At 36.4% G+C, this 13973-nt stretch overlaps 1 protein-coding gene across 2 annotated transcripts; it reads left to right on the top strand.

Moving 5' to 3' along the window:
- Nucleotides 1–1346: 1346 nt before the first annotated feature.
- LOC149542693 (uncharacterized) lies at nt 1347–9715 on the top strand. 2 transcript variants are annotated; one of them, XM_089797572.1, is made up of 8 exons: nt 1347–1587; nt 6690–6834; nt 6952–7120; nt 7818–8088; nt 8209–8474; nt 8577–8792; nt 8972–9080; nt 9188–9715. In XM_089797572.1, exons 1-8 carry the CDS (start codon nt 1437–1439, stop codon nt 9250–9252), a joined length of 1392 nt encoding a protein of 463 aa, XP_089653698.1. In that variant the 5' UTR covers nt 1347–1436; the 3' UTR covers nt 9253–9715. The 2 variants fall into 2 exon arrangements, with proteins under 2 accessions (XP_089653698.1, XP_089653697.1); XM_089797571.1 differs by having other exon boundaries at nt 9182–9715.
- The last annotated feature ends 4258 nt before the right edge of the window (nt 9716–13973 follow it).

Below are 13973 nucleotides of genomic sequence, written 5' to 3'. Positions count from 1 at the left end.
CTTAACCTTGATGTAACTCTATATACAACCCTAACTCTAAATATAAACATAACCTTAACCATCACCCTAAAACTAACCCTTTCTCTACCCCTTTCTCTAACCCTAACCATAAATCTAATTTTAACCCTAATCCTAATTTTAACCCTAATTTCAACTCTAACTCTAGCCCTTATTTGAGCTCCAGTTCCAACTCTACCTCTAACACAAACCCTAACTCTAATTCTAATCCTAACCCTAACTATATTTTTAACCTAAACCCTTATTCTTACCCTTGCCCTTACCTTAACCCTAACCCTAATTGTAATTCTAACCCTAACTATATTTGTAACCCAAATTCTAACCCTAATCCTAACATTAACTCTAACTCTAATTCTAAACCTAACCCTAACTATAACCCTAACAAGATTCGTAATCCTAAAAATAACCTTAGCCCTAACCCTAATGCTAATCCTGACTCTAATTGTAACTCTATTCTTGATTGTAACTCTAACCCTATCCATAACTCAAACCCTAACAATAGCCCCAACCCTAACACTAACCCTAACCCTAACTATAACTCTACTCTTCAATATAACATTTTACATAACAATATGCTTAAAATAAAACTGAATTAAAGTGATACAAATAAACACCATATATAAAATTAAAAAAAAAATATTCAAGAATAGTAAGTTTACACTATTACATTTTTATAGTAAATTTATACAATTGTATTTAAAAAGAAATAAATAATTCAACACTAACCTTAAAAAAAATAGAAAAAATTAAAAAAATACATTTCCTATTGCGCCGCGATTGCCCCTAGCTTATATATACCTCTATATATATTACATCGAGAGTAATCATTCTCAAAGCGCCTATTTTCATCTTCATAATCCCAACTGTGATTAAAATAACTTTGAGATTAAATAAAAATAGGTGCCTCGAGAACAATTACTCTCGACGTAATATATAAAGAGGTATATATAAGCTAGTATTGTAAGCATATCCATAACAAGTGAACACAAAAGCAAGACACCTATATAAAAATGAACTGTCCTTCCTCTATAAGCTCTCCATGAATTTATACGATGATTGTTCCGAGTGCCTTGAGGTGGTAGTGCTTCTACCCCTTCAACTACATATGTAATATTAAAAAAAAAGCTCAGTCCATTTTGGTCCTTAAAGTACAAGATATTGAGTTTATCCCACTAAAAACTAGTGCAGGGTTCTAATCCCACGGCGTCAATACTAGGTAATCTCTTTCTAAACTACTTGCCAGACGCTAAATTAAGTTTAAGGGCAAAACTAATAGCCAACAAAACCCGTACCAGTACTTTAAAAACTCTTCGCCATACTCGCCTCACGGGGAATGCTTGGCTGCCTTTCCATCGCTTCCATAGAGTGGGTTGTTTATCAGCGTGAGACTTGTTGAGGTTTTTCCAACTCTGAAAGCCATGGAAATCTTTTATTATGCCGTGTTTGGAGTCATGACAGTTGTGGTAGCGGCTCTGGAGCTAACTAAGGGTTCCAAAGACCGTCTTGCTACTCCGGTTTCCTTTAATTCTTTCAAGAACAATTATCTTGTCGTCTACAGTCTCATGATGGGTAAGCCAGCCCAATTCTCATTCTTACCTCCATTTACATTCAAATGGTTTAAGATGGTAGATCCATATTATAAAGATAATTTAGGAATTAAAGGTTTGATAAACATGAGAAATTGACATGAACAAGGTATTCAGAGCAAGATTTGAGAATGTTAAGTCACTGTTACCCTCGTTGTTTGTTTTACCGCATTTTTAAGGCAATCATGTGGTATACCCTCATTTTATTTTGCAAGGTTTGGCTGGGAAAAAAACACACTGTAATTTAAGTTTTAGGCGACTGTAAGTTGAGATAATGTCTCAGTTTACTTGAGCAGATTCTGATAACTACCTCACATCGTTGTTTTATTTTTGGCTCGCCGAATCTGGGCTGTTCGTATAATGCAATGTCGGGTACGCTTAGACTCAATTCTATAATCTTTTTTGACTGGTTATGCTTAAGTGCATTCCCAATCTTTAGGCCACATTCCTACCTTATTTTTGCGTCGTTGTGATGAGGGGAACTAGAAAGTCAGCTCGCACACCTCTGTTACCATCATGTTACAAACCCTCGGACCCTGTCCATTTGCTAAACCGTTTTACCATCTTTGGTGTAGTTGAGATTTTTAATTCATATCTTAGCTGGTAAAAGGTTTGAGGGAGTTTCAAGAATGAGATGCTTCAAATCATTAAGCATTTGGTCCTGGTCCAAGAATGACATTCCGAAAGCAGAATGTGAGCCAGGGTGTTGGTTTACATTCCTTTTTAGGTTTCAACCAGACAAAGCAGCTTTCAAGTTTCAATCTATTTTCTAATACAGAAATCAACATGTACCGTCCTCAAGTCAACTACGTGCATAATATCAAATTTACCTCTTGATGTGCCCAAGCAATCAATTTTTTGAACTTTGCCCAATGCGTTTGTTGTTCATTTTTATGAGATGTCCAGCATTTAACCCTTGATATTCACAGACGTAGTGATATATATTTAATACCCTTGCTGATTATATTAGCCCAATTATCCATGTGTATGGATGGCCTTAGCCTAATCAGTTAGTAACCCTTCCTTGCACAACAGCATACTAAACACAACTCTGTTTACCTTAGGCATGCTTGCGGCCCACTACCCTGCATTTAACCTGTACGCTATTAGTAACACTCGGATAATGCATACAAAGCACTCACAGATATTCATGAGAAAAGGCATTATTTGAATAAAGGATTGTAGACACATGTTCATAGTGCCAACTGCACTATTTCTAGGATTGCTTTAAAGATAAATCAAGTTGTTCCTGATTTTAATCCTTTTATAGTTTATACAACTGCATCTTGGTTTCTTCTACAAGCATAAAGGAAAAAAAATCCAAGTGCTTTTTGTAAAAGATATTTAATCATTCTCATGTTGCAATCCATTTATGTTTTCTGCACTCAGAATATCGTCTTCTGGAATTTTTATTCTGTGTATGATTCTTATGCACTTTTTTCATTTATGGTGCAACTAAATCTATATGCTAATCTTGGTGCTACATTGAAATATACAAACTGTTGCAATTCTTGATGCAGGAGCATCTTGCATGGTAAAATTATTGAGAAAAAAAAAAAAATTGTGGAGAGAGAAAGTGACGAAAATTAGAGGAGAAATAATAAAAAAAAGGAAAAAAGGAGAAAAGAAAGGACAAGGGGATTTCTATTTTCGAGGTGCATAGGTGGCATAATAGGAAAATAAATAAATAAAAAATAAATGGTTGTCATTTCACTTATCAAGGTGTGGGTAGAATTCTAGAAAGTTATGAATATTGTAGAAGGTTATGGACGTTGTAGAAGGTTGTGGATATTGTGTAGGTGGAATTCTAGAAAGTTGTGGATAAGTCATGCATTGGGTGGTAAATGCCTATTTAAGCAAGGCATATGAGCATTTCTAATCAAGCTGAAGGAGAAGCTTGAAAACTGAAAGCTCAAGGAAAAGCTTGAGAAGTGGAAGCTTGAGGAGGAGAAGCGTTGGAAGGTGTGAAGCTGGAAAGTGTGAAAGAGAAGGAGGAAGTGAAGAGTGAGTTTTCCTGAGTCTGTGGACAGAGCGCCGAATGTGAGGTAGTTTATAGTAGGATTATGGTGGAGTTGTGAGTGTGTAGACAGAGCGCCGAATGTGAGGCAATTTACGCTTGGATCTTGGATTAGGTTTGTGAGAAGAGCTAGTGACTGCGGTTTAGAAACAAGGAGGTTGCTTGTTTGCTTGCGAGCAAAAGTTGAGATCTCAGAGGTTTCCACTAGAGTGTGGATCTGGATTTGGACTAGAGTGTTGCATTCTTGGTTGTGAGTTGGTAGGGTGGTGTGACCCTCCATCAGTGGTATTAGAGTGTACCTTCGTAAGTGGTATTAGAGCATACCTCCATCAGTGGTATCAGAGCGTACCTCCATCAATGGTATCAGAGTAGGTGATCCTGAGTGTACAAGCAGATTGCCGAAGTGTGAGGCAGTTTGTACCAGGACCTTGGTCGGGTGAAGTTTATTAGAGTGGGAGTTCTTGAGTGTGTAAATAGATCGCCGAAGCTGAGGCAGTTTGCACCAAGACCTTGGGAGGACATATAGATTGATTGATGGATGCAGAGATGGAAGACTGGACTTGTTGAGGCATGATTGTGGAGAGTTGGTGGATTGCAAATCCGTTGTCCTAGAGTTGTGATGTGGTTCCTAATTGTTCGTGCGAGGTGGCAGGGTGCGATCTGACTTGCAAACAATTCAAGGTTGTCACAAAGAGCGTGGGAAGGATTTGTTGCAGAGGGTTTACGAAGATCTTGAGAGATGGCTCCAAGAGGATTGGACCCTAAGATGATTGCGAAAATCCATGATATAGTGGAGAGGAATTTTTCTAAGATGTTTGCTCGGTTGGATGCTAGATTGGCTGATCAAGCTAAGAAGGTCAAGGTGGAAGAGGTTGGTTTTGTTGATCAGATTGTGGAGTCTGATGCAGAACCTGCAGAGCAACTAGAGGTTGTTGCTAAAGATATTCCTAATGTTGTTAATGTTGGGACAGAGGTTGGTTTTCATGATCAATTGGTTGAGTCTAACATGGAGATTGCAGAGCATTTGGTTGTGGATGATCTAGTTGATGTTGGTGGTAACTTGTATGTTGCAGAGCACTCGGTCGTGGATGATCCAGTTGTTGGAGGTGAGTTATGTATTGCAGAGCATCTTGTTGTGAGCAATGAGGTTGCTGGTGTTGAGAGTTTGGCATGTGTTGATGGAGATCTACATGTCGCTGTTGATGTGGGGTTTGTTGCTACTAGTGTGGATTCACTAGTTGCTGATGTAAATGAGGGTTTGTTGATGAAGAATTATGTTCAGTTTGTTCTTGGGAGTGAGCATGTTGATTGGATGGTTGAGATTCGGGTGTTTGATAGAGTAATGCAAATGTGGAAGATTTACATGGTGGTTTTCTTATCCCTGTTGAGGTGGAAGCCTTTGGTGAAGATGAAGATGGTGGTAGATCTTCCTTTTGGCATCAAAGTGTGGGACACACTTTTCTATCTACCGGGGGAGTCTGATGCAGGAGCATCTTGCATGGTAAAATTATTGAGAAAAAAAAAAAATTTGTGGAGAGAGAAAGTGACGAAAATTAGAGGAGAAATAATAAAAAAAAGGAAAAAAGGAGAAAAAAAAGGAAAAGGGGATTTCTATTTTCGAGGTGCATAGGTGGCATAATAGGAAAAAAAAATAAAAAATAAATAAATGGTTGTCATTTCACTTATCAAGGTGTGGGTAGAATTCTAGAAAGTTATGAATATTGTAGAAGGTTATGGACGTTGTAGAAGGTTGTGGATATTGTGTAGGTGGAATTCTAGAAAGTTGTGGATAAGTCATGCATTAGGTGGTAAATGCCTATTTAAGCAAGGCATATGAGCATTTCTAATCAAGCTCAAGGAGAAGCTTGAAAAGTGAAAGCTCAAGGAGAAGCTTGAGGAGTGGAAGCTTGAGAAGTGGAAGCTTGAGGAGGAGAAGCGTTGGAAGGTGTGAAGCTGGAAAGTGTGAAAGAGAAGGAGGAAGTGAAGACTGAGTTTTCCTGAGTCTGTGGACAGAGCGGCGAATGTGAGGCAATTTATAGTAGGATTATGGTGGAGTTGTGAGTGTGTAGACAGAGCGTCGAATGTGAGGCAGTTTATGCTTGGATCTTGGATTAGGTTTGTGAGAAGAGCTAGTGACTGCGGTTTAGAAACAAGGAGGTTGCTTGGTGGCTTGCGAGCACAAGTTGAGATCTCAGAGGTTTCCACTAGAGTGTGGATCTGGATTTGGACTAGAGTGTTGCATTCTTGGTTGTGAGTTGGTAGGGTGGTGTGGCCCTCCATCAGTGGTATTAGAGTGTACTTTCGTAAGTGGTATTAGAGCATACCTCCATCAGTGGTATTAGAGCGTACCTCCATCAATTCTGGTGCCAACAGGCTAGATAATATGCGATGGGCTGGTCTATTTTAGAGGATGCACATGTTCAATGCTTGCTAGAGAATTGTTTCTTGAAACTAATTAATTCTAATGACACCACAAATCTAACGACACGACAATTTGAAAAAGGATGTTTGCCGCTAAGCATTGGCTTGCTATTATCTAAACTGACTGTTTGAGCAACAGTTAATGAAGGTGGAGCAGTAACATCGTAGTCAATCCCAGACATATCCAATGGTTTCAGCCTCTATAACTTTTAAATTAGTGTCTTGAAATTCTTTTGTATGGAAAAACTAAAATTGCTGTAACATTTCAATTGATATGCAAGAAAAATAGTTAGCATTCAATTTTAGATACTGTCCCCACATCCTCCTCATACACAAAATGTAGAAATAAGTGCTCTCTCCTAATCAGTATTGTGAAACGAAACCCTTTCCAGTACAGGCAATGAACTTACTTTTTCTAATTGGCAACCTTTTCCTTTTAAATGCTAGTAGTTTGTTATTTTATTTGTAGCTTGTTCAATTTTAGATACTGTCCCCACATCCTCCTCATACACAAAATGTAGAAATAAGTGCTCTCTTGTAATCAGTATTGTGAAACGAAACCCTTTCTGGTACAGGCAATGAACTTACTTTTTCTAATTGGCAACCTTTTCCTTTTAAATGCTAATAGTTTGTTATTTTATTTGTAGCTGGAGATTGGTTACAAGGACCCTATGTTTATTTCCTATACAGCCAATATGGTTTTAACAAGGGAGAAATTGGAAGACTCTTCATTGCCGGATTTGGATCGTCGATGCTATTTGGAACAATTGTGGGATCACTAGCTGATAAACAGTAAGATATTCACATAATCAAATGCCTGTTTGCACTGCACTTGTGGATCCTGGTACATCTCTTCGAGAGATAAATAAAATAAAATTTGTACTGAAGTGTTTTTCTCTGTATCTGCAGGGGCCGTAAGAGGGCATGTGTAACATATTGTATAACTTACATCTTAAGTTGTTTTACAAAGCATTTTCCTGAGTACAAAGTGTTGATGCTTGGTCGCATTCTAGGAGGAATTGCTACATCTCTTCTATTTTCAGCTTTTGAGTCATGGCTGGTTGCCGAACATTTCAAGGTAAGATATAGTTGTACTTGATTAGAAATTCAGAACAATTTAGCTCTTTTCTAATAATGCATAAAAGAGTATGGTCAGGTAGGTTATTTTATGTTTTGAAACAATGACTTGGATTCCCAAACATGTTGCTGGGCAAGGTCTACAAAAGAGAAAACAACCCTTGCTATCTGTGAAAAATAACTATTAGATCCATAGTTACACCACCCTGGGGGACGGGGGGACGGCAAAACGGGGGGACAAGTTTCCGGGACGGGGGGACAGAGGGGCCTTAATTTGGGGACGGCGGGGGGAGGGTGGGGGGACGGCGGCAGGGGACAAGAGGGGTGTATATATCTATGCATATGATATTTAAAAATGTTAGTTATGAAAATATGTATTGCAATATAGGATGTAAAGATGTAAAAGAGTGAATACTTGAAACATTGCATTGAATTGGAACATCGAACATTAAACATAAATAGTTGAATTTGCAAATAGTGAATGGCAAGATGTCCCCATCCTCGGTGGAGGTGGTGGAATCTAGTGGCACCGCTGGGGACGGGGAGACGGAGTCCCCAAGTCTCCGGTGCGTTGAAGTCTCCGAGACGTCGGGCAAAAAGGGGGGGGACGCGTCCCCGTGTTACTATGATTAGATCTGAACGAATCTAAAGTTTGTGTTATTATTTTTTTATTACTGAAGCTTTCTGCCTTATTGCAGAGGGGTTTTGATCCACAATGGCTGTCGTTGACATTCTCGAAGGCAATATTCTTGGGCAATGGTCTAGTAGCTATTATGTCTGGGCTCTTTGCTAACACCCTTGCGGACACTCTAGGCTTTGGTCCAGTTTCTCCATTTGATGCTGCTGCATGTTTCCTAGCTATAGGTATGGCTATCATCCTCTCTACCTGGACAGAAAACTATGGAGATCCCTCAGAGAGCAAGGATTTATTCACACAGTTCAAGGGTGCTGCATTGGCCATTGCTTCAGGTAACTTGTTATGCGTTTGTTAACATGTAAGTGTCATGATGCTTTATGAAATCTTTGTACAATAAACCAAAATATGCAAACCTTTTTCTCTGACAAGTTTTACTGGTTTGTGGGGATTAGATGAAAAGATTGCACTTCTAGGAGCTATACAATCATTATTTGAAGGTTCAATGTACACATTTGTGTTTCTTTGGACACCTGCTTTGAGCCCAAATGAACAGGATATTCCTCATGGGTTCATATTTGCAACATTTATGTTGGCTTCGATGATGGGAAGCTCCCTAGCCTCTAGACTTTTGGCTCGCCCAACACTTAAGGTGGAAAGCTACATGCAGATTATATTTGTTGTCTCTGCTGCAGCATTACTCCTTCCCGTGACAACAAGTGTATGTCATTGCTAAACTGCTTCTTATTTCTTTTTAGTTTTTGATTGTATGTACATGAGCATCTTGGATATCCAAGCTTTTTTCCTTGCCTGCTTTAAACAGTTTTTCTTGGAGGTCAGCACCGAAAAAGGTGGAAGTATTACAACAGCAGGATGTCTCCAACTTCTTGGGTTTTGTGTATTTGAGGCTTGTGTGGGGATATTCTGGCCCTCAATTATGAAAATGCGATCACAATATATTCCCGAAGAGGCCCGGAGCACAATTATGAACTTTTTCCGCATCCCTTTAAACATATTTGTTTGTGTGGTGCTATACAATGTAAGCCCACAAGATCTTAATATCCATTTTGCTAATATAGAATAACTTCTAGTAGTAACTGAGGATTAATGTCTTTTTACCATTTAAATCTTTGTCTTTGCATGAGTCATTTGTTTCACTTGGATTTGAGTTACTTGAAGATTTGAAATCCTTCTCTTAAATTTATGCTTTTTTGCAAGGTCAATGCCTTCCCAATCACAATCATGTTTGGAATGTGTTCAATCTTCCTCTTGATTGCTGCAGTTCTGCAGAGGCGGCTCATGGTGGTAGCTGAAAGTCACAAACCAAGTAAGTTCTAACTTTTTCATCAAGAGTCCTTTTCCTTTAGATTCTTCTATTTTTGATCAATGAAAACCTTTTCCCTCACCCTTATTTACATTTTTGGTTAGTTGCAGAACCTATTGATACTTGGGTTGTAACCAATGAGCGTGATACAGAGGGAGAGCCTCTCAACTTATGAAACTGAGGAGATACAGAAGATGTTATAAATATTTGCATGGGCCTGATATAAAAAGTTATGAGAAGTTTCCTTACAAATCTTCAAATTGAGGGTCGGGAGCATTTGTTCATCCTGTTTTGCATTTATTGGCCTCATACATCAATTGGCTGATTTATTCATGTATCAGAGGACAGTGAGGTTGTTCCAGTACTTAAGATGGAAATAGCAGTTGCACTTATGTAGTTGGCGGTCTCATGGCAGACTAATAGTGTAATTAATAGTTCTATACCATATTTTGGGTAAGCCTTACAGAAAGTGATATATAAGGGTCCACTGTGCCAACTGGAAGCTAAGCCAGATCACCAGGCCTGTGACATTTGTTTGGCAGTCGATGCAGGGACTGCATTGATTTTTAATTGCATTCACTGTTAATATCTTATTTTACTAGTAAGCATATAGTCCCATTGGGCAGATTTGTGTTGAATATCTTATTTAACTTTTAGTTCTGTATGGTCCTATTAAGCTGAATTATGCACCTTACATGTTGGGAACATAGCAATCGCATTACATGCAAAACTTTAAAAGGGATAAGTAATGTTTGATACACGAGTACGAGAAATACAGCAGGTGTGGAAATTGTCCAAAGTCAATTTTGTTGAATTGAAGCAAAGTGTGGTAAAATGCTTGTCGTTGTTCTCCTGAAGGAGAAAAAGGAGACGTGCATTTTACACACTGCTCTGTTTATGAAGGCCACACGCCTCACAAATGGATAATAGATTTTCAATGAGCAATTGAAAGACACTTAAGTAGTATTCCAGGTTGATAGAAACCACAGCTTTAAAGTACTAATATTTACTATATTTACAACTATAATCAGGGATAAAACAATTTTGGCTGAGATAGTGCTAGAATTATTAATTGCCATTTGGTATCAATTGGGGTAATGAACCGAGGAGGTAAGGGTCTGGCAGTCCAGACTGGATGAAGGAGGGCCGATGTCTGAGTTGATTTATGTTGCTAAAATCAATGCGCCGGAGTAGGTCTACAATCTACCACTCAATAGGAATTCTTGTTGGAACAGGTGTTCACAGGTTTTCAAAGTGGGTTATTTCAGTGTGAATATCCCTTGCTTACTACTCATCCACACTACTCAAAGAGGAGGTTGCGAATCCATTATTGTCTTTAACATTTTCTGCCTTTATAGTAGTACTTTCAAAACCAATTTACAGCTTGACTAGGTACTATTTGATTAGGGAAGCTTTGCAATATATACTACGATTATGAGGAAAACTGAATAACTGTCAAATGTGAACACCGGTTATTATCCAGAGCAAGCGGGGTTAAAGACAAAAAAGAGAAGTTCGCATTGATCGCACCGCATGAACTAGATTGTAATAACGAAGAAAATAGTTTTTCGTTATTAGAATCTAGTTGGAAAATCCACAAAGTTGCTCCTAGTGATTATGTGCTGGGGTAAGTGGGGTTAAAAACATAATTGAAAATCCAATTCACTCGATGGACACCAACAACTCATCTGTACAGTGGCTGCATATTGGATGTACACCAGGAAAAGTGTGTAGTTGGATGTACGGTGCTGTTCCCAAGCAAATGTAATGAAAATAAATACAAATGGGCAATTGGGGTAGAGCTAAGTATGGTAGTGATCAGTCGCAATTCGAAGTACATTTTGTGAGTGGATTGGAGATATTCAAACAACGTTGTTGAACAACAATTGAATGTATCATACGAAATAAGGCTCGCCGAGTGTAAATATGATAATAATCATTAAAAATGGACTTTTAACTTTGTAGTGGATATTGCTTGGGGCTCGCTTAAACAATATAAGTAGAAAATGACTTGTGCCAAACTTCGATTGATGAGGAATACTTTGTCCAATTTGCATTTGAAATAACATCGCAAACACCGAAGATGCATTTGGATTGGCGTCACAGTGCAAAGGGTCTTTCGTTATATAGTAATTAATGATCGATTTGGAGTCTCTCTGCTCTTTTACTTTTTACATGAGGCGAAAAGAGTCTTTCGTTATATATTAATTAATGATCGATTTGAAGTCTTGTCTCTTAACGTTTTAGGTAAGTGATCTTTGTCTCGTCAATTATTGGATAGCCTCATTTTTCAATTTGCAGGCGTATCGAACGTTACCTTCTTTATTGATGTCAGTCTTGTGTTATATATTTTGGAGATTAATCTTTCCAATTTCCAACCACAAAAGACGACGAAGTCCAGAGGCTTTGACTCTTTAAATATATTTGTTCAGTTCGACATATTCGGTTCACATATATCATGGTGATCTAGTGAATGATTGTGCTTCATAGATTGTTTTCTGGAGTTTCATAATTTTAATTCTACCCTTCCCGACAAGAAAGAAAGATTAACCCCTTCTACCCCTCCCCTCCCTCCGAGAAAAAATAGACGTAAAACAAGAGACGCAATGCGTCGTAGTTCCTGCCTAATGCATTAAATAGTTCTAAATTAGCATTGTGAACGCATTAATTTTGTTCCAAAATGCACTTGTGATCTGAAAGGATGGCTCATATTTTTCATAAAATAAAGTAATTTTTAATTATGAAATAATATCTATATAATTTAATATGTACATTTGTAAATAATAAATAGATGTAATACATATAAATTTGATGTTATAATGTGATAAATAAGAAATAGAATATAACTATTTAATTTTAATACATAGTTTATAAAAACTTAATAATAATTTATATATCTTTTAGAATTGATTTTTTTTTCTTTTTTTTGGTTATTTTTTTTAGTATTTTTTTGATATAAAATATAATTATTAATTTAATATTGAAATGTATATTTATGCTTTAAATATATCTAAACTAAATGATAAATTGTTTGAATAAAAAATAATAAAAATAATAAATGATATAATTTAAAAATTGTAACACTTATCAATTATACATATTAAAAACACTATTATAAAATATAAGTAAAAAATAATATTGTTTAATTTATTTTTATAAAAGTAAAATAATAGTAATAATTTAATTATTTCTATTAAAAAATCAAAGTTTTTAAAAAATTAGAAATTCAAATGTAAAGATATAACATTTAACTCTATATTTGATTAAAATATCTATATGGTAAGAACAATAGATAGTGATAATTAATATTGATTAGACATTCGTTTGTGAGGTGGAAGATAATCCACTTGTCACAAATGTGAAAAAGATAAAGTTGTAATTAATGCATGCTCTTATAAATCAATGTATTTGCAAAGTGTGAAAATTCTATATTTATATGTAATGAAAATTAATTTTACTCCTTACCATTTTTACTCTCAACCAATAGCAATAAAGATAATTAGCTTGTTTTATATTATAATATCATAGATAAATTTGTCAACATTACAAATTTGTTTATAATCAAAAAGATCTTTGCTTGCTATTGTTCGGATGAAAAAGTTATTTGCAAGTTATTTGCATTTGATCAATGCGTAAGTATCCTGCTATTAGCAGGAACTAATAAAGAAGCGACAATTGGGCATTATAACAATATCTAGAGCATGGATGATTTAGATGGTGAATGAATTATGGAGGGAGAGGTTCAATTTATAGGTAGAGGGAGGATGAAACAAATAGTCAATATGTAAACTTAGAGAGAGCTTAAGAGTGGCCAAGATGAAGGAAAAGGGAGCATATAGATTGTGCTTTCTTAAAAGCCATTGTGATAAGTGTTACAATGAGAGAGGGTTAGGATTTTAGAGGGAATGTGACCATTTTTGGAGACATTAAGGGGACAAAGTTGTAAGAGATGGATGAAGTGTAGGATAAGCCTTGTGTAAGAGCATTTAAGGGAAGACTTTATTGCATTTTGGTTGGGAAGTGAGAGGATTTAAAAAGAGTTGATGTGGGTTTGGGTTAGGATATCTTAATCCTAATGTTTATAGTTGTGCAAACGATTAGGGTGAGAAATAGGTTTGGATTAGAAGGTGATTAGACTGCAAGTGAGCTTTGTAGGAAAATGCAAGTGGGTCATTTAATTAACTATGTTTAATTAATTAATTAATTTATACTTAATATGGGTGTATGGGTTGGGCTAAGTATGAACTTGGGGTTAGGGGTTTGGCTAGGGTTATGATTAATTTAAGGGAAATTAGTTAGTCAAAATAGGTTTTGGGAATTAACTTAGATAGGTTTTGTGCAATTATTAATTTAGTAGAGGAAGAGGGATTTAATTAATAATTAGACTATATGTTGTCATATTGATTTATTAATTGAGCTATAGTTATTTTATTAGATTAATTAAGTAGGGGTGTGACAAATAAATTAAACGTTAGATATTTAATTATATGTCTTAGCAGAGAGCTAAATAAGATTACTTAATTGTTTAATTAGACATAGGTGTCTACATTTTGTCCTCTATAGCATTTTTTTTAAGACATTTAAAATAAATAGATGTTACAAAAGAATTACAAAGTAACAAAGTTGCTGCGATCTTGAGAGGTGAATGAAAGACTAGACTAGGTGATGCCCCCTCAAAAAAGAAATGGAGAGAGAGAACATGACTTCATGACATTTTCGAAAGAAAGAATGCCCTAAAAAGAAAGGACACAAAAGGGCTAGAGGACATTAAAGCTGAGATATGTATGGGGGGGTGTGGGGGTGGGGGGTGAATTAATATTTTACAAACTTTTGCCCAATTATCGATATCATTAACAAACTTATAACTTGCATATGAAAGTAAATTGATTATGCTGA

This window comes from Cupressus sempervirens, chromosome 8 (genome assembly GCF_028749045.1).
Source record: "Cupressus sempervirens isolate cs-2001-9-10 chromosome 8, ASM2874904v1, whole genome shotgun sequence".
Classification (NCBI taxonomy): Eukaryota; Viridiplantae; Streptophyta; class Pinopsida; order Cupressales; family Cupressaceae; genus Cupressus; species Cupressus sempervirens.
Note: the sequence above shows the minus strand (reverse complement) of the source record. Positions and strands in the feature narration are given on the sequence as shown.